This window comes from Dendrobates tinctorius, unplaced genomic scaffold (genome assembly GCF_039654945.1).
Source record: "Dendrobates tinctorius isolate UK_male_01 unplaced genomic scaffold, ASM3965494v1 ptg000162l, whole genome shotgun sequence".
NCBI classification, from domain to species: Eukaryota; Metazoa; Chordata; class Amphibia; order Anura; family Dendrobatidae; genus Dendrobates; species Dendrobates tinctorius.
This window is the reverse complement of record NW_027361829.1, coordinates 18,046,439-18,072,739: the sequence shown is the minus strand read 5'-3', so window position 1 is coordinate 18,072,739 and position 26,301 is coordinate 18,046,439. Positions and strand designations below refer to the sequence as shown.

The 26,301-nt window shown below is 42.3% G+C and overlaps 1 protein-coding gene across 2 annotated transcripts in view; it reads right to left on the bottom strand.

Moving 5' to 3' along the window:
* IKZF1 (IKAROS family zinc finger 1) overlaps positions 1-26,301 on the bottom strand; it is a 231,280-nt gene that overhangs the window by 120,703 nt on the left and 84,276 nt on the right. For both annotated transcript variants that reach the window (XM_073549868.1, XM_073549869.1), the window contains exon 3: positions 22,737-22,856. In XM_073549868.1, the coding sequence (XP_073405969.1) occupies positions 22,737-22,856 (120 nt within the window). The remainder of the gene's footprint in view (positions 1-22,736; positions 22,857-26,301) is intronic.

Sequence of the window (26,301 nt, the reverse complement as noted above, 5' to 3'; positions counted from 1 at the left end):
TGAACCTAGGACTCCAGTGCTGCAAGGCTGCAGTGCTAACCACTGAGCCACAGTGCTGCCCGCCATTCTTTGGTACAATGTGGCATTGGTGGATGGAAAGAGACATGATGACCCAAATGTCCTGGATTAGATTCAGGTCTGGGGAATGGAACGGACAGGCCAGTGCATATCTTCATTAGGCAGGAACTACTGACACACTTCAGGCACATGAGACCTAGCATTTTCATGCATCAGAAGGAATTCAGGGCACACTGCACCTGCATATGGTCTCACAATGGGTCTAAGATCTAATCACGGTACCTAATGGCAGTCAGGGTATCTCTGGCTAGCACACAGAGGGCTGTGAGGCCCTCCAAAGAAATGCCTACCCACACCATTACTGATCCACTGCCAAACCAGTCATGCTGAAAGATGTTGTAGGCAGCAGAACGTTCTGTATGGCATCTCCAGACTATATCACATCTGTCACATGTGCTCGGTGTGAACTTGCACTCATCCGTGAAGAGCACAGGGCGCTAATGTCGAATCTGCCAATCTTGGTGTTTTCTGGAAATGTCAGTCTCCCTGGACAGTGTGGGGCATTAAGCACAACATCAACTTGTTGATGTCTGGCCCTCATACCACCCTCAAGTAGTCTGATTCTGACAGTTTGAGTAGACAAAAGGATGTTAGTGGCCTGCTGCAAGTCATTTTGCAGGACTTTGGCACTGCTCCTCCTGTTTTTCCTTGCACAATGGAGGAGGTAGCAGTCCTACTGCTGGGTTGTTACCCTCCTATGACCCTCCACTTCTCCAGGTGTACTAGGCTGTTTCCTGGTATCTGATCCATGTTGTAGACACTGTGCTGACAGACACAGCTACCGTTCTTGCCACAGCTCGCATGAATGTGCCATCCTGGATGAGCTCCACTACCTGAGAAACTTATATGGGATGTAGACACTGCTTCATGACGTTGTACAGTACCCTTAGGGGTGAGAGCAATAACAAAATGCAAAAGTGACCAAAACAACAGCAAAAAATTATGAGAACAGAGAAATGGTCTGTGGTTGCCCCCTGCAGAACCACTCCTTTATAGGGGTTGTCTTGCTAATTGCCTATCATTTCTACCTGTTGTCTGTTCCATTTGCACAACAGTAGGATAAATTAATTCACAATCTGTGTTGCTTCATAACTGGACAGGTTTATTTCACAGAAGTGTGATTGACTTGGAGTAACATTGTGTTGTTTAACTGTTCCCTTTATTTTTTGAGCAGTTTATTTACTTAGAAAATTGGTGACATGCTCAATACTTATTTCACCCGCTGTATATGTACTGTATATATTTTATAATGTTATATTTATAGGATTATTTTTAAATAATGAAAAAATTTAGAATTTTTTTCATAAAAAAGATGATTACTCCTAATATGCTAGTATACCCTAAATAGGGTACAATTTTCATGCATGTTATGGTAATAACTGCTGATACACTTTGCATGATGTCTTCCACCGCACTTGGAATGTTTAACACTTTTTAATTGCTTAGGAATTATGCCTGGTCTTGTGCTCTTTAGTAGGAAAGGCATCCTAGAAATCCATTACCTTAAGTAGGCTAAGACTATGATACTGATATTTTGTGGTCTTAATAAAACTTAGTTGCTTTTAAAACCTTGAGAAAAGAGCCTTATCTCCTGCTTAATGGGGCCCAGAAGAAGTCAGCTGCCACAAAGGCACTGGAGCAACTTCCTCAACGTCCGTTTCAGTTCAAATTGCATAAAGTGTAGCTAGTTCATGTGAAAATTGGGTGTCTAAAAATACCAGACATTGTACAGGCAGTGGAGCGCCCAACAGGGCCTTAGGTTACTTGGTACCGGGCCGGTGAGTTCTTAAAGGGGATGTCACGGCAGCAGTGACCTGGTCTGTGGCCCTGGGCGTCCAGTAAAATAAATAAAAGATGATGATGGGGTAGTTTATAGGGGATTTAGTCGTGACGCCACCCGTGGTATTCGGCAAGGATAGCCGACGCTGCAATGCAGATCCTCTGGGATCGTTTTAGGGCAGCAAAGATGGTTAAGCTCTCCACGTGTAGAGCTGTGTCCCAGAGCAGTTAGGATGTTATAAGTAAAGATGGTGCCTGTGGTGGTGAGTGCGGTGCAGGGCAGGTGAGACCCGAATGACACAGATGACATAGCAGGGTGCAGTTTCCAAAATTTTACTCACAGTTCACTTGTGACAGATGCTTGCTTAATGCCATGTTCTCCAGGTGAGGGGTCCAGCAAACTCCCAGATAGATTCAGAAACACCTTTCCAGGACTCCTTTCTGTGAGTTTCCTTCCTGGCCATCTCACTGCACTGGTTTCCACTTCTTCTGCCCAGCACCTTCACAAACGGGGTCCCCAAGCCGGCAGCCGTGGACCTTGTCAGGTGACATCCTCTGAGTCCCCTTGCTACTCTATAGCTGTCTTTTTGGTGAATGAATGTGGTTGTGGCTGAGGTACATACAGATACCCCAGCCTCCGGCTTGCTACCTGAGTCTTGTAGTCCTCCACTAGTCTTAGGGGCCAGTTCCCCCACTGCGACCTGGTCCCTCAACTTCTGGATACGGGCAACATGGGTGGCTTCCGCACTTCCCGTGCCCCAAGGACCTCTTCTGTCCTCCCAGGAGCTTCCTTCAGGCTCCCCTCACAACCCTCTCTCAAGCTCTTTCAAATGCAGTCCTTCTCCTTCTCCTCCTCACTAACTCTCCTCAGACTCTGTCAGCCCTCACTCCTCTCACTCCCCTCTCACTGACTTACTGACTCTTTTCAGAACAATCTTACCTCAGCACTAACTCCTCCCACCAACTGTCACTCCCTTAAGCTCTGCCCCTTCTCTACCTTCCCCACTCATTCCCCAACACCCTTTCCTAGCCAACCTGGGATCAGGCCATCCTCCCTAAGGGTACACCAAGATGCCCTGACTGAGCTGGTGGGTGTTGTGTGCGAGTGTCAGAGTCCTGGGTAGTGCTCCATCCTTTCCTGAGAGTGGGATAACACACCTCTGGATGAGATGCAGTACCACTGTGGCGACTGGACCCATAGGGGCGCAACAGCAGACACAAGTGAGATTAATAAGTATTAATGTAAATGTATATTATCAGAAAACAAGAAACACGTTTTCTTCTTAACACTCTTTAGGGACCAAAGTTTTTTCCCTTTTAAATTAGCTTATCTAGTATATAATTGTCTAATTCTATCTGTCTGTTTGTAACGGAAATCCCTCGTCGCTGATTGGTCATGGCCAGCCACGACCAGTCAGTGGCAGGCACAGTCAGGCCGCGAATCCCGCGTCGCTGATTGATCGCGCCCGGCCGCGACCAGAGACAGGCACAGTCCGGCCGCGAATTGGCACGGAATTCGAATGACGCACGCCACCCCTACCGTCAGGAGATCTGAGGCGCTAGCCGCTGATCTCCCAACGGTTGCCGCAAGTCATCTCCTGCTGCACGGAGGTCAGCGCCGATGCAGCCGGGAGATGATCGGCCTCGACCAATCAGCGACAGGTGCAGTCCGCCCGCGAATTGCCACAGGATTTGAACGTCGCTTTTCTGATTGGTTGCGCCTGGCAACTAATCAGCGATATTGGCGTGGGATTTAACCCTCACAGCGCGAGGTAGTTCACTCATCTTTACTGAACAAGTTGTGTCTTAAATCTTCATAAATAAACTACATACATATTCTAGAATACCCAATGCGTTAGAATACGGGACACCATCTAGTTATTAATAGCTAGGCATTGTTGTTAGTTCTGGAGACTGAAATGCATGAACATTTCTGGAGCACTTTTATGTGAAGACTACACAACAACCATGAGTTCAGAACAAAACATATACATGTGGTTACATGACAACATTGTTTAGATGCGTGTTGAAGTAATATCTCCACTGGGAACCTTAAAATCTCTGAGGTAATTTGTACAGTTGAAAAAAAAATCTGTCTTTTTCTGCAAAGGTTGCAAGCTCACTCACAACCGTGCTTCTTATAAACGCTGATATTGCATGTTGGTCGTGATTATCCTGTAATCTTACTTGATGCACAATCAAATGTTACAGATTAGCTTTGCTTACTGTTCAAATGGGTAGAAATCTGATGCTGTCGGCAGGCAACTGTTCTATCTCTAAAGTGGGGTAAAAGGGTTAGAAGGTATGACTAGTAGGTAAAACCAGTTAAACTTTACTATAGTCACAACAAGTATTTGACAACAGTCAGTACATAGGCCTCCGGGCTATGGGGAAATGCCGGAAGAGCCCCGACGCTGGACAGAGAGCCGCCGCAGCCGCCCCCCAGCACAGCGCCCCCACGCTGGACAAACAGGAGCCGACGACGACGACCCCAGCACAGAGCCGCCACATTGCTGAAGGAGGAGCCACCGCACCACTACCACCAATGAGGTAAAAGGGGATGATAACACCACCTACACCTACCTTCTTCATCAGGACCACTCCCCCGCCATATGCACTCGGCGTATAAGACGACACCTGGCGTATAAGACGACCCCCGACTTTTAAACAGATTTTCAGGGGTTAAAAAATCGTCTTATACGCCGGAAAATACAGTAGATAACTCTGGAGTTTGTCATCACAAAATAGATGTATCCAGGAGATAAAGATGACTTCCTCTAGTTACCATCCATATCAAAAACAGCATAAGTCTACTTCTGCTAGTAGCTTACTAATTTATGAAGAAGAAAAAAAAATTTCTACTCTGAAAGTTTACTTATATTTTTATATATTATATCTGTATTAAAAACATCTATTAGGCTGGTTTCACATTTGCGTTTTTTAGCGCTGGAAAAAAACGCTAACCTGCGCATGCGTTTTTTCCCCTATCTTTAACATGGGTGCGCATACCTGCGCGCTTGTAAGCGCATGTATGCGATTTTCATGCGCTGCGTTTTTTTGGGGTGTGCGATTGGATTTTCCAGACGCATCATGTTGCATTTTTTGGCCCTGCAAAAAAGCGCATGCGCACATATGCGCACGTTTTGCGCTAAAAATGGCCATTATAGCCTATGGATGCGCATATGTGCGCACTGGCATGCTCATGTAAGCGTTTTTTTGCATATGCGTTTTTTTTTTTTAACCATGGAATTTAGGGGTTTGAGTTAGAGTTAGGGTTAGTTAAGGGGGTTTAGGGTTAGGGTTAGGGTCAGGGTCAGGGTTAGGGTTGGGTTTTGGGTCAGGGTTAGGGTTTAGTATGGTTTGGTTAAGGGTTAGGGTCAGGGTTAGGGTCAGGATTAGGGTTAAGTATGGTTTTGTTAAGGGTTAGGGTCAGGGTTAGGGTTAGGGTTAGGGTTAGGGTCAGGGTTAGGGTTAAGTATGGTTTTGTTAAGGATTAGGGTCAGGGTTAGGGTCAGGATTAGGGTTAAGTATGGTTTTGTTAATGGTTAGGGTTAGGGTTAGGGTTAGGGTTAGGGTCAGGGTTAGGGTTAGGGTTAAGTATGGTTTTGTTAAGGATTAGGGTCAGGGTTAGGGTCAGGATTAGGGTTAAGTATGGTTTTGTTAAGGGTTAGGGTCAGGGTTAGGGTTAGGGTTAGGGTTAGGGTCAGGGTTAGGGTCAGGGTTAGGGTTAGGGTTAGGGTTAAGTATGGTTTTGTTAAGGATTAGGGTCAGGGTTAGGGTCAGGATTAGGGTTAAGTATGGTTTTGTTAAGGGTTAGGGTCAGGGTTAGGGTTAGGGTTAGGGTCAGGGTTAGGGTTAGGGTTAGGGTTAGGGTCAGGGTCAGGGTTAGGGTTAAGTATGGTTTTGTTAAGGGTTAGGGTCAGGGTTAGGGTCAGGATTAGGGTTAAGTATGATTTGGTTAAGGGTTAGGGTCAGGGTTAGGGTTAGGGTTAGGGTCAGGGTTAGGGTTAGGGTTAGGGTCAGGGTTAGGGTTAGTAAAGTCATGGTTTGGGTAGTGTGAGGGGCCACCTAAAAATGTTGGAAAAAAACGCAAACGCGGTAAAAACGCGCTAAAAACGCATACAAACGCATAAAAACGCTGCGTTTTTTTCATGCATGCTCATAAAAATGCTTGAAAAAAACGCAGCAGTTGTATGCTTATGTATGCGTTTTTTCAATGCGTTTTTTTGCGGGAAAAACGCGCTGCAAAAAAAAGCAAGTGTGAAACTAGCCTTAGCAGATTAAATTCAATTAAATGCTTAAATACTCATGTTACCCCATTTTCTTCAGTTGCATGTAAAATTTAATCTAATATCATCTTATGCTGTGTTGTACTTCAAAATATCTATCTAAATTCAAGAAAAATAGAAGTTTGGTATTGTATCTCTCCATCATTAAAACACCTATTACACATAAGACTAATGCAGAAGCTCAATTCCAGCTACACAGCCCATAAAGCTACTCAAGATGTGAAGCATGAAGTTGGCATACTATAAAGCCAATCATTCCTCAAATGGAATCAAGTCTAGCATAGTAGCTATGTTGCTGGAAGAACTGAATGAAAATCTAACAATCACTACAATCTTGTGTTTGGAATACCATGACTGCACAATTCAATTTGCTTAGTTGTATGGGAAACCCAGAACTGGATCACAAGCAAATTTCATGCTTTGTAGGAGACAAAAGCTTTCTCTTGCTAACATTCCAGATATCAACTACGGTAGATACAGCGAATATTGGCATAAAAATGTGTGCATTAGATGTGTGCTAGATGTTGCTTGCAGTGATTCTGTCATCATGATCATGATCATCTTCATCAAATATGAGACACAAGTATCGGTGTTTAAGAAAAAGGAATGACATACAGCTCTGGCAAAAATTAAGAGACCACTGCAAAATGTTCAGTTTGTCTGATTTTTCTCTTTATAGGTATATTTTTCAGGAAAATGTAAATTGTTCTTTTAGCCTATAAAAGAGTGGGAGAAGAGAGTTGCATTGACAATCCAACACAATGGACAGCACTTTGAACACATTTTATAAGTGGTCATAAACTTGTAAATAACTCATGAAAGAATAAAGTTATGTTAATACCAAGCACATCATTGTTTTTCTTGTGAAATTCTCAATAAGTTTGATGTGTCACATGACTCTCTCTCCATTGAAAAAAATAAAGTTGGATCCAAAATGGCCAACTTCAAAATGGCCGCCATGGTCACCACCCATCTTGAAAAGTTTCCCCCTCTCATATACTAATGTGCCACATACAGGAAGTTGATATCACCAACTATTCCCATTTTATTTAGGTGTATCCACATAAATGGCCCACCCTGTATAATGCATAATAGGTTATCAAGTATGCCAATACATACAATTCTTTCTCAGTATATGGTGGATTACAAAATAGTAAAAGGTGCTTAGTGCAAAGGAGGAATCCAATAATAACCACTCATGGACAGGTTGTTATGCCGGCCATACATGATAGCATACAGTTGTGCTAAAAAGTTAACATACCCCGGGAGAATTTTTGCTTTCTTCGCCTTTTTTCAGAGAATATGAATGGTAACACCAAAACTTTTTCTCCACTCATGGTTAGTATATTGGGTATATTGATAACCCAAAACATTCAAATGACCATGATCAAAAGTTTGCATACTCTGGTGACTTTGGCCTGTTAACATTGACCCAAATGGGTTTGAATGGCTACTAAGGGAAGTATCTTCACCTGTCACAAATGCCAGGAAAATTGTTTGGGATGCAATAAACGGCTTCACCCAACCACTAACCATGAGTGGAGAAAAAGTTTTGTTGTTACCTTTCATATTCTCTGAAAAAAGGCCAAGAAAGCAAAAATTCTGCAGGGTTATCATTATTATTTATTTATTTATATAGCGCCATTAATTCCATGGTGCTGTACATGAGAGTTTACAGTAAACAAATTTACAATGACAGACTGGTACAGAGGGGAGAGGACCCTGTTCTTGCGGACTTACATTCTACGGGTTATGTAAACTTTTGAGCACAACTTTATATTTATATAAGTCAGCAATAGTTTTATGCATAAAGTTGTAAAGTGCCATATTATGCATAAAGTTGTAAAGTGCCATAAACTAGATAAATAGGTAAACAAAAAGGTTTACATTACCTTAAATGACAAGTTGGGGATATGTGGCTGTCCTGGTCTTTCTTTTCATCTAGGCATCTCTTGTCACTTAAGGTGATGTAATCCTTTTTGTTTACCTATTTATCTAGTTTATGGCACTTTACAACTTACTACATGCATAAAACTATTGCTGATTTATATAAATATATGGTATCATGTATGCCAGCATAACAACCTGTCCATGAGTGGTTATCATTGGATTCCTTCTTTGCACTAAGCACCTTTTACTTTTACTTTTTTGGAACCCACCACATACTGAGACAGAATTGGATGTATTGGCATACTTGATGACCCATTATGCACTATTTTTGAATGTGTGGGTTCCAAAATACATCAAGGTAGGTAGAAAAGAAATCATTAGACTCCAATAATGTGGAAAAAGTCACAACCAATAGGTTATGAGAGTTTCTAACACCAGCTGCTGCAAAAATAACTAAAGATCACCAGGGATAACCCCTGGATGTACCCTCCTCAACACTGAAATTTCAACACCAAGAAGGTAAAGTCATGGAGGTATTGAAATCACAGGATTGATACACATGTTAATGACATGCATACGATGAGAAAATAAAAACATTTTCCAAACAACCTGTAGTTACATGTCTTTCCCTAATATCAATGAGATTAACAATAGCTTTCTGTGAGGAGTGTTCTGTCATGCAGAATGCATTTGGTTGTGTAAATTATCAAGATTTGCTGTTGGCAGCTCCAGTTGCAGTTGAGGACCAATGACATCCCAGAAACTGACAAATGGTTCCTAGGACCCATTAGAGAGATGGATACAGCACTGGTTCCATGATCAACTCAAAGTAATGTTGAGATATTCGTGTATGTCCTATGAAGACTAGAGTGGTCCAACTACCATACTTTATGCCACCACATGCCTTAATCTCAGGAGTAGGACCAATGTGATGTTTCCTCGAGAAGGTCTTTTTATCGTGTTGCCCATGTGGTCACCTGACCAATCTCTGGTTATCATTGCATTCAAGATAAAAGTGGGATTGAAGAGAAAAGACCTCCACTGAAGCCTCCATTGCCATCTTACTCTGCTCCATGATGACGTCAATGGAACACCTGTAGCTAGACATCTGTCTTGTAGCCAAATGTTGAGCAAATACCTACTGATAGTTTGTGTAGACAAGGTTTCAAGCCTTAGGCTTTTTATGCGACATCCAATTTCACTTGCAGAACAGAATGGAACAATCGTGGACTTAGTGATACCGCCATATCGCCAATGTGACCCAGGAGGCGCTTTTCAATACAACATTGCCAGATTGCATGTTGCTTGGGCTATTATGAGCAGCCTCAATGGCCCAAATGTGCTACCACTGTCTGCAATGTTTCTGTACTTGTCTGCCATCGAGAACATCTGAGAAGTCAAAAATAAAGAGAGATACCAGCACTGGATCTAGATGATTTGCTCCACTGCATCCTGCTTGGTAGAACAGTGCTCAGACAACCATTGTTAACCTCATTCATAACATGACAAGACATGTAAGTGCGTGTATTTCTGCTTGTGACACTCATACTGAATAAATCGAGATGTTTTGAAAATGTTGTTTCTATTTTTTTATCAGCTGCATATGATTAACATGTCTGTCGATCTTGTAATTTCCATCACTCCATGACTGTTCCTTCTTGGTGCCGCATCCGTACCACATGCACGGGCATCAGGGAAGCAGCGGTACAGTAAACGCTGTTCCCCGGCGCTGGGTGCAGAAGACAGCTCTCATCATTCTCCCCTGCTCTGTTGGTGATCAACGCGAGTAGGGGAGAATGAAGAGCGTTATGTTTAAGTGAGAACAATGACAGCAAGCGGCAAGGCAAAACTCATAGCTGGGTGCTGCAACCCTCAGCTCTCAGCTTCAGCAAGGCTGGTTATCGAGAGAAGAGGTGTCCCCACTTTGTTTTTTTAAATTATTTAAATAAATAATTTTAAAAGAATGGAGTGGGGTCCAACTCCAATTTTGACAACCAGCTTTGCTAAAGCCGACAGCTGGGAGCTGGTATTCTCAGGCTGGTAAGGGAACATGGATATTGACCTCCCAGCCCAAAACTGGCAGCATGCAGCTGCCCAGAAAAGGCAAATCTACTAGATGCGCCAATTCTTGCGCTTTGCTCGGATCTTCCCACTTGCCCTGTAGTGGTGGTAAGTGGGGTTCATATTTGTGGGATTCATGTATTGTCAGGTGACATCAAGCCCATGGGTTAGTAATGGAGAGGCATCTATAAAGACACCTGTCCATTACTAATCCTATTGTTATTTGGTAAATAAAGATACAGCCAGAATAATAATCTAATAGATGTGCCTTTTCAGGGCAGCTGCGGGCTGCTATCTTTATCCTGGGGGGATGTTGTGAACACTTTTGACCTGGCTTCTGAGTTTGGGCTCCCTCTGGTGGTTGCTGCTGGTAATGGAGCTGGTCTGGCTGACAGAAGTCAATCACCTGTGGAGGATGATTGGAGGTCAGATGTTACAGACTGGAGAGATTTAAGTGAGCAACCTTCCCTCAGTTGTTGCCGGTGATTTGGTTTTCTTCCTTGAGCATTTTGGATGTCTTTTTGCATCCTGCTTTGTCCTGCATCTTTCAGATAAGTTATTTGTCTGCTTGAATTTTTTTGCATTTGATCCATTTTTTGCTTTTCTCTGATTTTTGCTATGCTGGTGTAAGTTCAGCCTTGTTCCCTGTTGGGACCTGTGCTGGACTCTGTTCCATATGCCACAACTCATGTCAGTCTTTTCAGTATTTCTAATCCCCTGTTAAATCAGTATCTTTTGTTTTGCATCCAGTTCACACCAGACTTCTGATTTAGTGGGGGAGAGGCCGTGGGGCCTCAGTATTTTTGCATATCAGACGTGTTGGATTTTTTTCATAGGGTTTTTTGCGTGATTGCAGACAGTATCCTTTCCTGTCCTGTTCTAGCTAGATAGTTTGGGCCCCATAATTTGCTTACTCTATTTTCTGCCTGTGTTTTGTGCCTCATCTTGTCTCACCGGCAATATATTCGGGGGCTATCTATTTCTTTAGGGTCCTACTCCGGGGCAGTTTAGCGCTCCCCTTTCTCTCTTTAGGCTTAGTTAATTCTTTGGCTGTGCTGAGGCGTCTAGGGCATCGTAGGTACGTCCCACGGCTAATTCTAGTTGTGTTGTCAGTTTAGGGGTCTACAATCCGCTAATTTACCAACCTCTCTGGTTATCTGGTTGCCTAGCCTATTCCCCTGCTATCCTCCTCGGTTACTTAATCATAACAGAATCGCCAGCCTAACTGTAGATTCTAGGGTACTCTAAAGAAGGAAAGAATAGTAAAAAAAAAGGGTGTCAGAATTTTTTATATATTTTTTCCTTTTTTTCTCTGGGGGCCGCAGGAGGATTTTTTCTTTAATGGATACTAAACAATTGTCTGATCGTGTTGAGCAGCTCGCTGCTGAAGTTCAGAGAATTTCTGCCTATCTCACTCAGTTGTCTGCTGCAGAACCTAAAATCCCTATTCCTGATTTATTTTCTGGGAATCGGTCTAAATTTTTGAACTTTAAGAATAATTGTAAGCTTTTTTTTTGCCTTGAAACCTAATTCCTCAGGGAACTCGGTGCAGCAGGTTAAAATTGGCATCTCCCTGTTGCGCGGCGACCCTCAGGACTGGGCTTTTTCCCTGACACCTGGGGAGCCTGTTCTGGCTAATGTGGATTTGCTTTTTCAGGCTCTGGGGTTGTTGTATGATGAACCTAATGTTATTGATCAAGCTGAGAAAACTTTATTGGCACTGAACCAGGGTCAGGAAGCAGTACAATTATATTGTCAGAGATTCTGAAAGTGGGCGGTCCTTACTAAATGGAATGATGATGCCCTAGCTGCTCTTTTTCGGAAAGGTCTGGCAGAGACCGTAAAAGATGTTATGGTGGGATTTCCTGTCCCCTCTGGTCTCAACAACTCTATGTCATTAGCCATTCAAATTGACAGACGTTTATGTAAACGTAAAACTATGCGAGAGGCGGTGATGCCTTTCGAACAAACTTCTGAGCCCATGCAGTGTGATAGGGTTTTTTCTAGGGCTCAACCAACGTCAAGAATTTAGAAGGCATAATAAGTTGTGCTTCTTTTGTGGGGACGCCGCTCATACTATTTCCGTCTGCCCTAAGCGGGAAAAACATTTTGCTCACTAATTTGTTTTGGGCAATGTACAGCCCAAATTCCTTTTGTCGGTTTCCTTGATCTGCTCCTTATCTTCATTTTCTGCTAAGGCTTTTGTTGATTCAGGAGCAGCCCTGAACCTAATGGATTTTGACTTTGTCAAACGTTGTGGTTTTCCAATGGTACCCTGCGGACTCCTATTCCTTTAACCCCTTTCTGTCATGTGACGTACTATCCCATCCATGTGCCCTGGGACTTAACTCCCAGGGACGGGACAGTACGTCACAGCGATCAGCGGCGCCCACTTGGTGAGCGCCGCTGATCGCGGCCGGGTGACAGCTGATTATCACAGCTGACACCCGGCACAATGTGTCAGGGACGGTCACGGACTGCCCCCAACACACTAACCCCTTGCACACCACGATCAAACACGATCGCGGTGTACCGGGGGTTAAAGGGAAGCATCGGCAGGGAGGGGGCTCCCTCCATGCTTCCCTGAGCCCCCCACAGCAGCGCAATGTGCAGCGCTGCTGTGGGGGGCTCCATCCCTGGAGGTCCCCGAATCCAAGATGGCGACGGGGACCTTCGGGGGCCTGCAGGGAGCCGGCTTCCTCATGCCTGCAAAGCGCAGGCAAGGAGGAAGCCTTGTGCAGTGCCTGTGACAGATCGCTGATCTGTCACAGTGATCTGTGATGTGACAGTGATGTCCCCCTGGGACATTGTAATAAAGTTAAAAAAAAAAAAGTGTAAAAATAATTTTTTTAAAAATCGCTAAATAAATTAAAAAAATATAAATATATACTGTATTCCCTAATAAATTCATTTTTGGAAATAAAAAAACAAAACAATAAAAGTACACATATTTGGTATTGCTGCGACCGTAACGACCCACCCTATAAATCTGTCCCATTAGTTAACCCCTTTAGTGAACCCCTTAAAAAATAAAAAACGAAGCAAAAAATAATGATTTATTATCATACCGCCGAACAAAAAGTGCAATAGCGCGTGATCAAAAAGACGCATATAAATATCTATGGTACCGCTGAAAACGTTATTTTATCCCGCAAAAAACGAGCCACCATAAAGCATCATCAGCAAAAAAATAAAAGAGTTATAGCTCGCAGAATAAAGCGATGCAAAAATAATTATTTTTTTATATAAAATTGTTTTCATTGCATAAAAGCGCCAAAACATAAAAAAACGACCTAAATGAGGTATCGCTGTAACCGTACTGACCCGAAGAATAAAAGCGCTTTATTAATTTTACAGCAGGCGGAACGGTGTAAACGCACCCCCCAAAAGAAATTCATGAAACGCTGGTTTTTGTCCATTCTGCGTCCCAAAAATCGGAATAAAAAGCGATCAAAAGATGTCAAGTGCCCGAAAATGATACCAATAAAAATGTCAACTCGGCCCGCAAAAAATAAGACCTCACATGACTCTGTGGCTCAAAATATGGAAAAATTATAGCTCTCAATATGTGGTGATGCAAAAACTATTTTTACAATAAAAAGCGTCTTTTAGCATGCGACAGCTGCCAAAAATAAAAACCCGCCATAAATAGTAAATCAAACCCCCCGTTATCACATTAGTTAGGGAAAAATAATAAAATTAAAAGAAAATGTATTTATTTCCATTTTACCATTAGGGTTAAGGCTAGGGTTAGGGCTAGATTAGGGCTAGGGTCAGGGTTAGATGTGTGTTGGGGTTAGGGTTGGAGTTATAATTGGGTGGTTTCCACTGTTTGGGCACATCAGGTGCTCTCCAAATAAAACATGGCGTCTGATCTCAATTCCAGCCAATTCTGCGTTGAAAAAGTCAAATGGTGCTCCTTCCCTTCCAAGCTCTGCCATGCGCCCAAACAGTGTTTTACCCCCACATATAGGGTATCAGCGTACTCAGGACAAATTGCAAAACAACCTTTGGGGTCCAATTTCTCCTGTAACCCTTAGGAAAATAAAAAATTGGGGGCAAAAATATCATTTTATAAACTAAATATTATAAACTTCTGTGAAGCCCTTGGGGGTTCAAAGTGCTCACCACACATCTAGATAAGTTCCTTAGGGGGTATAGTTTCCAAAATGGTGTCATTTGTGGGGGGTTTCCACTGTTTAGGTACATTATCAGCTCTCCAAAGGCAACATGACACCCGCAGAGCATTCCATCAAAGTCTGCATTCCAAAACGACACTACTTCCATTCCGAGCCCCGACGTGTGCCCATACAGTAGTTTTCTCCCACATACGGGGTATCAGCGTACTCAGGACAATTTGGACAACAACTTCTGGGGTCCAATTTCTCCTGTTACCCTTGGGAAAATAAAAAAATGGGGACTAAAAGATCATGTTTGTTGAAAAAATACGATTTTTTTATTTTCACGCCCGGTCTTTAAAAACTTCTGTGAAGCACTGGGGGGTTCAAAGTGCTCACCACACATCTAGATAAGTTCCTTAGGGGGTCTGGTTTCCAAAATGGGGTCACTTGTGGGGGGTTTCCACTGTTTAGGTACATCAGGGGCTTTCCAAACGCGACATGGTGTCCGATCTCAATTCCAGCTTACCTTCCGAGCTCTGGCATGCGCCCAAAGAGTGGTTTACCCCCACATGTGGGGTATCAGCGTACTCAGGACAAATTGCACTTTTAGGGTCCTGTTACCCTTGGGAAAATAAAAATTGGTGGTGAAAAGATCATTTTTGTGGAAAAAATATGATTTTTTAATTGTACCGCTGTACGTTATAAACTTCTGTGAAGCCCTTGTGGGTTCAAAGTTCTCACCACATGTCTAGATAAGCTCCTTGGGGGGTCTAGTTTCCAAAATGGGGTCACTTGTGGGGGGTTTCCACTGTTTACGTACATCAGGGGCTCTCCAAACGTGACATGGCGTCCGATCTGAATTCCAGCCAATTTTGCATTGAAAAAGTCAAACGGCGCTCCTTCCCTTCTGAGCTCTGCCATGCGCCAAAACAGTGATTCCCCCCACATATCAGGTATCAGCATACTCAGGACAAACTGCACAATAACTTTTGCAGTCCAATTTCTCCTGTTACCCTTGGTAAAATAAAAAAATTGAACCTGAAGTATTTTTTTTGTGAAAAAAAGTTAAATGTTCATTTTTTTTAAATATTCAAAAAATTCCTGTGAAGCACCTGAAGGGTTAATAAACTTCTTGAATGTGGTTTTGAGCACCTTAAGGGGTGCAGTTTTTAGAATGGTTTCACTTTTGGGTATTTTCTATCATATAGACCCCTCAAAGTGGCTTCAAATGTGATATGGTCCGTAAAAATAAAATGGTGTTGCAAAAATGAGAAATCGCTGGTCAACTTTTAACCCTTATAACTTCCTAACAAAAGAAAATTTGGGCTCCAAAATTGTGCTGATGTAAAGTAAACATGTGGGAAATGTTACTTATTAAGTTTTTTGTGTGCTGTATCTCTGTGATTTAAGGGCATAAAAATTCAAAGTTGGAAAATTGCAAAATTTTCAAAATTTTCGCCAAATTTCCATTTTTTTCACAAATAAACGCAAGTTATATGAATGAAATTTTACAACTAGCATGAAGTACAATATGTTACGAGAAAACCATGTCAGAATCACCGGGATCCATGGAAGCGTTTCAGAGTTATGACCTCATAAAGGGACAGTGGTCAGAATTGTAAAAATTTGCCCGGTCATGATCGTGCAAACCACCCTTGGGGGTTAAGGGGTTAAGGGGTATTGATGCTACCCCTTCGGTGAAGAATAGACCCTAGTTTTGGACCAAGGTGATAATGCGGGTAGCCCCAGACCACCAAGAGAATTGTAAATTTCTGGTGTTGCATAATTTACATGACATTATTGTACTGGGTTTTACATGGTTTCAGACCCATAATCCTGTTCTGGATTGGAAATCTGTGTCTGTGGTTAGTTGGGGTTGTCAATGTGTTCTTTGTGACACTCCTGTTTTCTCTACCTCGCCCCAGTCTCATGATGTTCCTGACTATTTGGCTTATTTCTCTGATGTATTTAGTGAGAGTAAGTCTGCGTCCTTGCCTCCTCATAGGAGTTATGATTGCGCGATCGAGTTAGTGCCCGGTTGTAAATTTCCCAAGGGTCGGCTCTTCAATTTATCTGTACCTGAACATGATGCTATGCAATCTTATATCAAAGAGTCATTGGAGAAGGGTCATATCAGACTGTCCTCTTCACCTTTAGGTGCCGGCTTTTTCTTTGTGGCCAAGAAAGATGGCTCATTGAGGCCATGTATTGACTATCGTCTCCTTAATAAAATCACTGTTAAATATCAGTATCTGTTACCCCTGATTTCCGATTTATTCTCCAGAGTGAAAGGTGCTAGTTGGTTTACCAAGCTTGACCTTAGGGGGGCGTATAATCTTATTCGCATCAAGCATGGTGATGAATGGAAGACGGCATTTAATACTCCTGAGGGGCATTTTGAGTACCTAGTGATGCCTTTGGGGCTCACTAATGCCCCTTCCGTCTTCCAATCTTTCATGAACGATATTTTCCGGGATTTTGTGGACAAGTTTTTGATCGTTTATTTGGTCAATATTTTGATTTTTTCCAATGATTGGGATTCTCATGTGGAACATGTTCGGATTGTATTCTGGATTTTGAGAGAAAATGCTCTGTATGTTAAGGGATCGAAATATCTCTTTGGTGTACAAAAAATTTCGTTTTTGGGATTCATTTTGTCCCCATCCGCTATTGAAATGGACCCGGTCAAGGTCCAGACCATTTATGATTGGGTTCAGCCCACTTCCTTGAAGACTCTCCAGAAATTTTTGGGTTTTGCTAATTTCTACCGTGAATTCATAAGTAATTTTTCTGGTATTGTTAAACCACTGACAGCTTTGACCAAAAAGGGCGCTAATGTGGTGAATTGGTCTCCAGAGGCAGACTCTGCGTTTCAGGAGCTTAAGCGGAGATTCACTTCTGCTCCTGTTCTACGGCAACCTGATGTTTCACTCCCATTTCAGGTGGAGATAGATGCTTCTGAAATTGGTGCAGGAGCCGTTTTGTCTCAAAGAGATCCAGTAACCTCAAAGATGAATCCTTGTGAATTCTTTTCTCAAAAATTTTCCCAATCTGAACGTAATTATAATCTGGGGAGTCGGCAATTGTTGGCTATGAAGTGGGCGTTTGAAGAGTGGAGACATTGGTTGGAGGGGGCGAGACATCAAGTTGTGGTCCTCACCGACCACAAGAACTTGATCTATCTCAAATCAGCCAAGCGATTGAATCCTAGACAGGCTAGGTGGCCCTTGTTTTTCAGGCGTTTTAATTTTGTGGTCTCCTTTCTTGTGACTGAGCCCACTACCATTCTAAATGAGGGTGTGGTTCTTTCAGCTATTTCACCCGATTTGAGACTTGCCCTGGAGGAATTTCAGGAGGACAAACCTGAAAGATGCCCTATGGGGAAATTTTATGTCCCTGACCAGTGAAGGAGAAGAGTAACGTCTGAAATTCATTGCTCCGCGTTAGCTGGTCATCCAGGTAATTTTGGTATCAGAGATTTGGTGAGTCGGCCTTTTTGGTGGCCTGCATTATCTCTTGATGTCAGGAATTTTGTGCAGTCATGTGGGACTTGTTCTTGGTCCAAACCCTGTTCTCATTCTAGTGGATTGTTAGTGCCACTGCCGGTACCCAGGAGGTCGTGGACCCATATCTCAATGGATTTTATTTCCGACCTCCCTGTCTCTCAGAGAATGACTGTTATCTGGGTGATCTGTGATAGATTTTCCAAGATGGTCCATCTTGTACCACTGACGAAGTTGCCATCCTCTTCTGAGTTTGTGCCCTTGTTTTTACAGCAGGTGGTTCGTTTTCACGGTATTCAGGAGAACATTGTGTCTGACAGAGGAGTCCAGTTTGTTTCCAGATTTTGGAGAGCTTTTTGCTCTAAACTGGAAATTCAGTTGTCCTTTTCTTCTGCGTTTCACCTTCAGACCAATGGGCAGACTGAGAGAGCAAACCAGACTTTGGAAACCTATTTGAGATGTTTTGTGTCTGCTGATCAAGATGACTGGGTCTCTTTTTTGCCCTTGGCTGAATTTGCTCTAAATAATAGGACTAGTTCTGCCACTTTGATGTCTCCTTTTTTCTGCAACTTCGGGTTTCATCCTCGGTTTTCTTCAGGGCAGGTGGAGGCTTCGGCCTGTCCAGGTGTTGATTCTGTGGTAGGGAGAATGCAGCAGATTTGGGATCAAGTAGTGGATAAGTTGTCTCACTCTCAGGAGAAGGACCAACGATTTGCCAACGGGCATAGGACTATTGGTCCCCGGTTTAAAGTGGGTGACATGGTTTGGTTGTCCTCAAAAAATATTCCTATGAAAGTTGCGTCTCCAAAATTTAAGCCAAGATTCATTGGACCTTATAAGATTTTGGAAATCCTTAATCCCGTTTCTTTCCGTTTGGCTCTTCCAGGAACGTTTAAGATTTACAACGTCATTCATAAATCTTTGTTGGAAAGGTTTGTGGAGCCAGTAGTTCCCATGGCTGCGCCCCCTGATCCTGTATTGGTTAAGGGTAATCTGGAGTATGAAGTAGAGAAGGTATTGGATTCTCGTCTGGCTAGACGGGGACTCCAGTACTTGGTCAAGTGGAAAGGTTATGGTCAGGATAATTCTTGGGTGTTTGCTTCTGACATTCATGCTGAGAGATTGGTTCGCGCCTTTCACCAGGCCCATCCTGATCGGCCTGGTGGCTTGGGTGAGGGTTCGGTGACCCCTCCTCAAGGGGGGTACTGTTGTGAACACTTTTGACCTGGCTTCTCAGTTTGGGCTCCCTCTGGTGGTTGCTGCTGGTAATGGAGCTGGTCTGGCTGACAGAAGTCAATCACCTGAGGAGGGTGATTGGAGGTCAGGTGTTACAAACTGGAGAGATTTAAGTGAGCAACCTTCCCTCAGTTGTTGCCGGTGATTTGGTTTTCTTCCTGAGCATTTTGGAAGTCTACTTGCCTCCTGCTTTGTCCTGCATCTTTCAGATAAGTTATTTGTGTGCTTGAATCTTTTTGCATTTGATCCATTTTTTCCTTTTCTCTGATTTTTGCTCTGCTGGTGTTAGCTGAGCTTTGTTCCCTGCTGGGACCTGTGCTGGACTCTGTTCCATATGCCACAGCTCATGTCAGTCTTTTCAGTATTTCTAATCCCCTGTTATACAAGTATCTTTTGTTTTGCATCCAGTTCACACCAGACTTCTGATTTAGTGGGGCAGAGGTCGTGGGGCTTCAGTATTTTTGCATATCAGACGTGTTGGATTTTTTCTTAGGGTTTTTTGTGTGATTGCATACAGTATCCTTTCCTGTCCTGTTTTATCTAGACAGTTTGGGCCCCATCATTTGCTTACTATATTTTCTGCCTGTGTTTTGTGCCTCATCTTGTCTCACCGGCAATATATGTTCGGGGTTATCTATTCCTTTGGGGTTCTACTCCAGGGCAGTTTAGCTTTCCCCTTTCTCTTTTTAGGCTTAGTTAATTCTTTGGCCGTGCCGAGGCGTCTAGGGCACGTCCCTCAGCTAATTCTAGTTGTGTTGTCAGTTTAGGGGTATGCAATCCGCTAAGTTACCAACCTCTCTGGTTATCTGGTTGCCTAGCCTATTCCCCTGCTATCCTCCTTGGTTACCTAATCATAACAGGGGTGGACAATATCAATGGTCCCTTACCAGCCTGAGAATACCAGCCCCCAGATGTCAGCACTGTAAGTTTTGCCTGGCTTGTTATAGAAAATACAGGGGAACTCACACCAGATTTTTATTTAATTATAGCACAGGCGTCGGGTGATGACTACTTTAATCAGCAGCTCCTGCTGTCACTGTTATTAGCGGCAGTAGGTTTAGGTTGATGGGAGTAATAGTCCCATCAGCCGCTGCCTGGTGTCAATGTTCTTACTTGAAAATAACTCTCATCATTCTCCCCTGCTTGCACTGATCGCCGGCAGAGCAGGGGAGAATGATGAGAGAGGTCTTCAGCACCCGATGCTGGGGAACAATTACTGTACAGCTTCTTCCTTGGTGCCAATGCGTGTCACAGGGATGACATCCATGTGTCATCCATGTGCAAATGTGCAGGACTTTTTAACGGACATGTCAGCTTGTTTTGCCCATGGCCACAAGGTCCATGGAAACACACTGGTAAGTGAATAGACCAATTCACTTGAATGAGTCTACGTGTGTAAGTGTCTCCGGTACGTGTTAAAATTGTCACCACACGTACCAAAGACATGGACGTTTGAAAGAGGCCTAAGGAAGACACAACTTGAAAATCACCCTTTAAGGGAGCAATTTAGCTGCACAAATTGATATAGTATACACCAATCAAACATAATAATAAGCCACTGGAAGATAAGTTAATAAAATGCTTATTTTGTTACAAAGTCATATGTGGTGGTACACGTTAGACAGCATGTGCAGAGTAAGTTCTTGGAAGTTGATGTGTTGGAAGCAGGAACAATTGTCAAGCATAAAGATTTGCCCCACCATTCTGTCTCTGAGCTCCTTGGCCAGTTTCCTTGACCTCATGATTCTCATTTGGTCTGACTTTCACTGTGAGCTTTGAGGTCCTATATAGACAGGTGTGTGCCTTTACAAATCAAGTCCTATCAGTCTAACTAAACAGCTGGACTCCAAAGAAGGAGTAGAATCATCTCAAGGAGGATCACAAGGTAATGGACAGCATGTGACTTCAGTATGAGTGTCTGAGCAAAGTGTCTGAATACTTATGACGATTTAATATTTCAGGTTTTTTTTTAAACAAATTTGCAAAAATTTCTACATTTCTGTTTTTTTTTGTCAAGATGAGGTGCAGAGTGTACATTAATGAGAAAAAAAGAACTTTTTTGAATTTATCAAATGGCTGCAATTAAACAAAGAGTGAAAAATTTAAAGGGGTCTGAATACTTTCCGTACCCACTGTATATATGTTGAGGACATGGTTGTGTGGCACTAACGAAAATATAAGTATTAGAGGTTTTTCACCTCCTTAAACAGACTTAAACTTATTCTAAAATAGGTGCACTGATGGAGGAGCATGTGACTAAACCTGTCCATGAGCATCCACAAACTGAAAAATACCTTTGCTATGTGCTGTGTTTATGCTATAGGAGAAAGATGGATATGTCTGGTCACCTACATCTCTATCAACTGCCATTTTGAGAAAAGTAGAGCTGTAAGGAGGAGAACCTGTATTATTTATATATTGGTAATTGTCACAAAATCTTACACTCAACACATGATGAAATAAAGATAAAATGGATAACTCCTTTAACCATGGATAAGGTACACTCCATCATGTAAACTTTCACTAATGTTTTTTTGCCACAGTCCATAAATTGTTTAAGATTGGTTGATAAACAGGTGCTTCTCACAAAATTAGAATATCATCAAAAAGTTAATTTATCTCAGTTCTTCAATACAAAAAGTGAAACTCACATATTATATAGAGTTGTTGTAAACAGAGTGATCTATTTCAAATGTTTATTTCTGTTAATGTTGATGATTATGGCTTACAGCCAATGAAAACCCAAATGTCATTATCTCAGTAAATTAGAATAATTAACAAAAAAACCATAGGGAATTCCCCATAGAGAATTTGAGGTATTGTCAAGAGGAAGATGAGAGACACAAGACCCAGCAACGCAGACGAGCTGAAGGCTGCTATCAATGCAACCCGGGCTTCCATCACACCTCAGCAGTGCCATAGGCTGGTCGCCTCCATGCCACGCCGCATTGATGGCGTAATTGATGCAAAAGGAGCCCCGACCAAGTACTGAGTGCATTTACTGAACATACATTTCAGCAGGCCAACATTTTGTATTTTTAAATAATTTTTCAAGCTGATATTATAAAGTACAGTATTCTAATTTACTGAGATAATGACTTTTGGGTTTTCATTGGCTGTAAGCCATAATCATCAACATTAACAGAAATAAACACTTAAAATAGATCAGTCTTTTGTAATGACTCTATATAATATGAGTTTTACTTTTTTTTTTAAATATCTTTATTTAGCTCAAAAAATCCTTCATTGCTGTACAAAAACACATACAAAAAACATACAAAAATGCAACAAAAACGCGCGTTTTTTTCTGCAGCGTTTTTCCTGCCAAAAGATGCAGAAACCTTGCAGAAATGTCTACAAGCAAACACTCAACGTGCGCACAAAGCCTAAAGGACCTTTTAAATGCATAGGCAGCTTTTGCAGGTTTTTTTTGCTAATTATTCTAATTTACTGAGATAACGACATTTGGGTTTTCATTGGCTGTAAGCCATAATCATCAACATTGACAGAAATAAACACTTGAAATAGATCACTCTGTTTACAACAACTCTATATAATATATGAGTTTCACTTTTTGTATTGAAGAACTGAAATAAATTAACTTTTTGATGATATTCTAATTTTGTGAGAAGCACCTGTATATTTAAATCCATTTGTATATTATATTTTCTAAATGGTTTGAGTAGTGTTTTACATATTTAACTTATGACCACATCATTTTTGTTTTGCATAAATAACTTTGTTTAATTATTTTGAAAATTGCATTATAAATATCTCACCAATAGCTTTCTCAGTCTTAGCAGTCTGTTGAGATGCTGCATTGGTAGAAAGATCCTCAGGCATTGGCATTGGTTCATCATTGTCTTCTAAGCCATCACTCAATTCAGGGCTTTGATTTCCTGTATGCAAATCAAAAGGTAATGCATGACAATGAATTAAAATCAGACTTAAAGCGAGGGTACAATCAGATCCAGTGCTATTAGATTTGGAAAGACTTTGGACTTTGGGAAATTATTCTTTGATCTCAATCAAAGGGTTCTGTTAACATTTCTGGCCCTAAATATGCAGTCAAGGCCAAAAGTTTTCAGACTGACATAAATTTGGTTTTTCACAAAGTTTCCTGCTTCAGTTTTTATACTGCCAATTTGCATTGACTCTATATTGTTATGAACAGTGATCAGATGAATTGTCAAAAATTGCAACATCATTGCTTGCCATGAGAGTTAACTTAAAGTGAACCTGTCACCTGTTTCGTCGCTATAAGATGTGGCCACTGCCTTTCAGGGCTTATGTACAGCATTCTATAATGCTGTAGATAAGCCCCCAATCTGACCTGCAAGATAAGAAAAATACGTTTTATTATACTCACCCGGGGGTCTGTCCGATGCGGTCCGAACCGATGGGTGTCGCAGGTCTGGGTCCGGCGCCTCCCATCGTCTTGCAACGCCGTCCTCCTGCTTGCTTCATCGCTGCCTGCATCTCGCTTCTGCGCCGGCGTACTTCTCTGCCCTGTTGACGACAGAGCAAAGTACTGCAGTGCGCAGGTGCTGGGCCTCTCTGACCTTTCCCGGGGTATGCGCACTGCAGTACTTTGCTTCACCATCAACACGGTAGAGAAGTATGCCTGCGCAGAAGAAGCGCAATGCCGGGAGCGGTGAACCAAGCAGGAGGGCGGCGGTGCAAGAAGATGGAAGGCGAAGAACCCGGACTTGCGACACCCATCCCACTGGTCAATATTACCATCTTACATCATTTTAGAGATCGTCTCATTAATTAGCTCAGGAGAAAATGTTAACAAGGACAAGGCTGCTGATATCACTCAGTCACGCTGACTGAATTATAAGAGCAGACAAGTTGCATCAACTCCTTCTCGACATCCGCTGTATACAGTGCCTTGAAAGAGTATTCAAAACCCTGTGAACTTTTTCACATTACACTTACAAACTTAAATATATTTTACTGGGATTATATGTATTATATTAATACAAAGTAGCAAGTATTTGTGAAGTATAAAGGAAATTATACACATTTTTCTAATTATTTTAAAAATATAAATCTAAAATTGTGACATGCATTCATTGTATTCAGTCCCCTGTTATCTGATACTCCTAAATAAAATACTGAGTGAGCAATTGACTTCAGAAGTCACAATTAGTAAAGTGACTCCACCACTGTGTAATTTATTCTCTGTGTAAGAGTAATACACCAGACAGTCAGGGATAAAGTTGAGGAGAAGCGTAATGCAGGTTTAGGTTATAAAAAGAAATAGCCGCCCAAGCGCTGTACATCATATACGCAGCACTGTTCAATCTCCCTATATTTCAATTAACAGATGATGGACCTGAGCGGGACTTACTTTCACGTTACTGGTAGCACAAAGGCTCTGGAAAAGTGCTACAGCTCATCATCCACCAAGAGAAATTTAGCAAATTCTGTACTCCCAAATCGAAATGTCCTCTCTCCCTTCTGAGGCCCACAGTGTGCCTAAACTACATTTAGCGCCCACATGTAAGGCATTTCTATAATGATGAGAGTCTGCCTAATTTACAGGTGCATGTCTACAGAAGAACGAGCTGGGAACTACAACGTACAGGGCAGTGCAACATACTGGGCACTACAATAGCAGATTTGCAATTTTCACTGAGCAACACCCTCTGCTGCTTGTTTCTGGAAAACACCTATGAACTCAAATAATAATAACAATAATCTTTATTTATATAGTGCCAACATATTCCACAGCGCTTCACAATTCAACAGTTCATATACAAGTCATAAGTAACAACTGTGACAGGGTCACCAGCACAGTGTATGAGGGGAGATATGTGTCACTGCACATATTGGCATCAATAATGTGAAAGCTCCAGCACACTGTGTTGAGAGGGTTAAATTAAAGTTACATACATGGGTTGGATTTATGTGGGCACCCATAGAGCGGATGATATGGTGTTCACCATATCTCCACCTGCAGAGCCGATAACGGCATGTGTACTGACCGGACCTGGGATGATGTCACGATCAGGTGATTATCACATGGCCTGTCTTAACCTCTTAGTGACTGCCGATATGCCTTTTAATGGTGGCCGTTAAGGGTACTTATTTATCAGTGCGGATTTTTAACGGCGCTGAGAAATAAGGTTATAGCGCCCCCAGCACCGGAAAATCTCTGGGGTCTTGGCTGCCGGCGGTAGCTGAGACCCCGGAGAACATGATTCGAATCGGTTTTAACTGTCCCCAGTGTAGCGATTGCCGTTATTCACCAAATAAAGGCGACCGCAAAAAAATGTCTGATTTCCAATTTTTTTCTTTTTGCTTCTGATATGATCTAGCATGCCAGATGAGAGAGAAATGGGGTCTTCTGAGCCCCCCAGTTCCTCCAGTGTCCCTGTACCCTCCGGCTCTGTCCCACGACCCCCAGTGTAATTTTCCCAGAAGAAAATGGCAGGCGCATGTGCAGTGCGTCCGCCGAGATCTGCCAGCCAGCACCCAACAACAATAGATTTTTCCTATTGGTTCTTTTTGATCACTGTGATAGACCCTATCACAGTGATCAAAACAAAAAAAATCGTGAATCAAACCCCCCTTTGTCACCCCCTTAGTTAGGTAAAAATAATGAAATAAAAAAAAAATTTTTTTTCCATTCTTTGCCATTAGGGTTAGGCTTGGTGTTACAGCTCTAGTTAGGGTTGGGCTAGAGTTAGAGTTGGGGCTAGGGTTATAGTTAGAGCTATAGTTGTGTTGGAGTTAGGGTTATTTTAAGGTTAGGGTTGTGTTGGGGTTACGGTTGTGGTTAGGCATGGGATTAGGGTTGTGTTGGGGTTAGGGCTGTGTTAGGGTCGGAGCTAGGATTGGGGGGTTTCCAATGTTTAGGTACATCAGAGGGTCTCCAAATACAACATGGTGCCGCCATGTATTCCAGCCAAAACTCAAACGGTGCTCCCTTCCTTCTGAGCCATGCGCCCAAATAGTGACTTTCCCCCACATACGTGGTATTGGTGTACTCAGGAGAAATTGCACAATAAACTTTGTGGTCCATTTTCTCCTGATACCCTTGTGAAAATAAAAAAGTTTGGTTCCAACGTAAATTTTTTGTGAAAAACGAAAAATGTTCATTTTTCCTTCCACATTGCTTTAGTTCTCGTGAAGCACCTAAAAGGGTTAATAAACTTTTTTAATGTGGCTTTACACATCTTGAGAGTTTCAGTTTTTAGAATGGTGTCTCTTTTGGGTATTTTCTGTCATATTGACCCCCCCATACTCACTTCAAATGTGAGGTGGTCCCTAAAAAAAGGTTTCATAAATTTTGTTGTAAAAATGAGAAATCGCTGGTCAACTTTTAACCCTTAC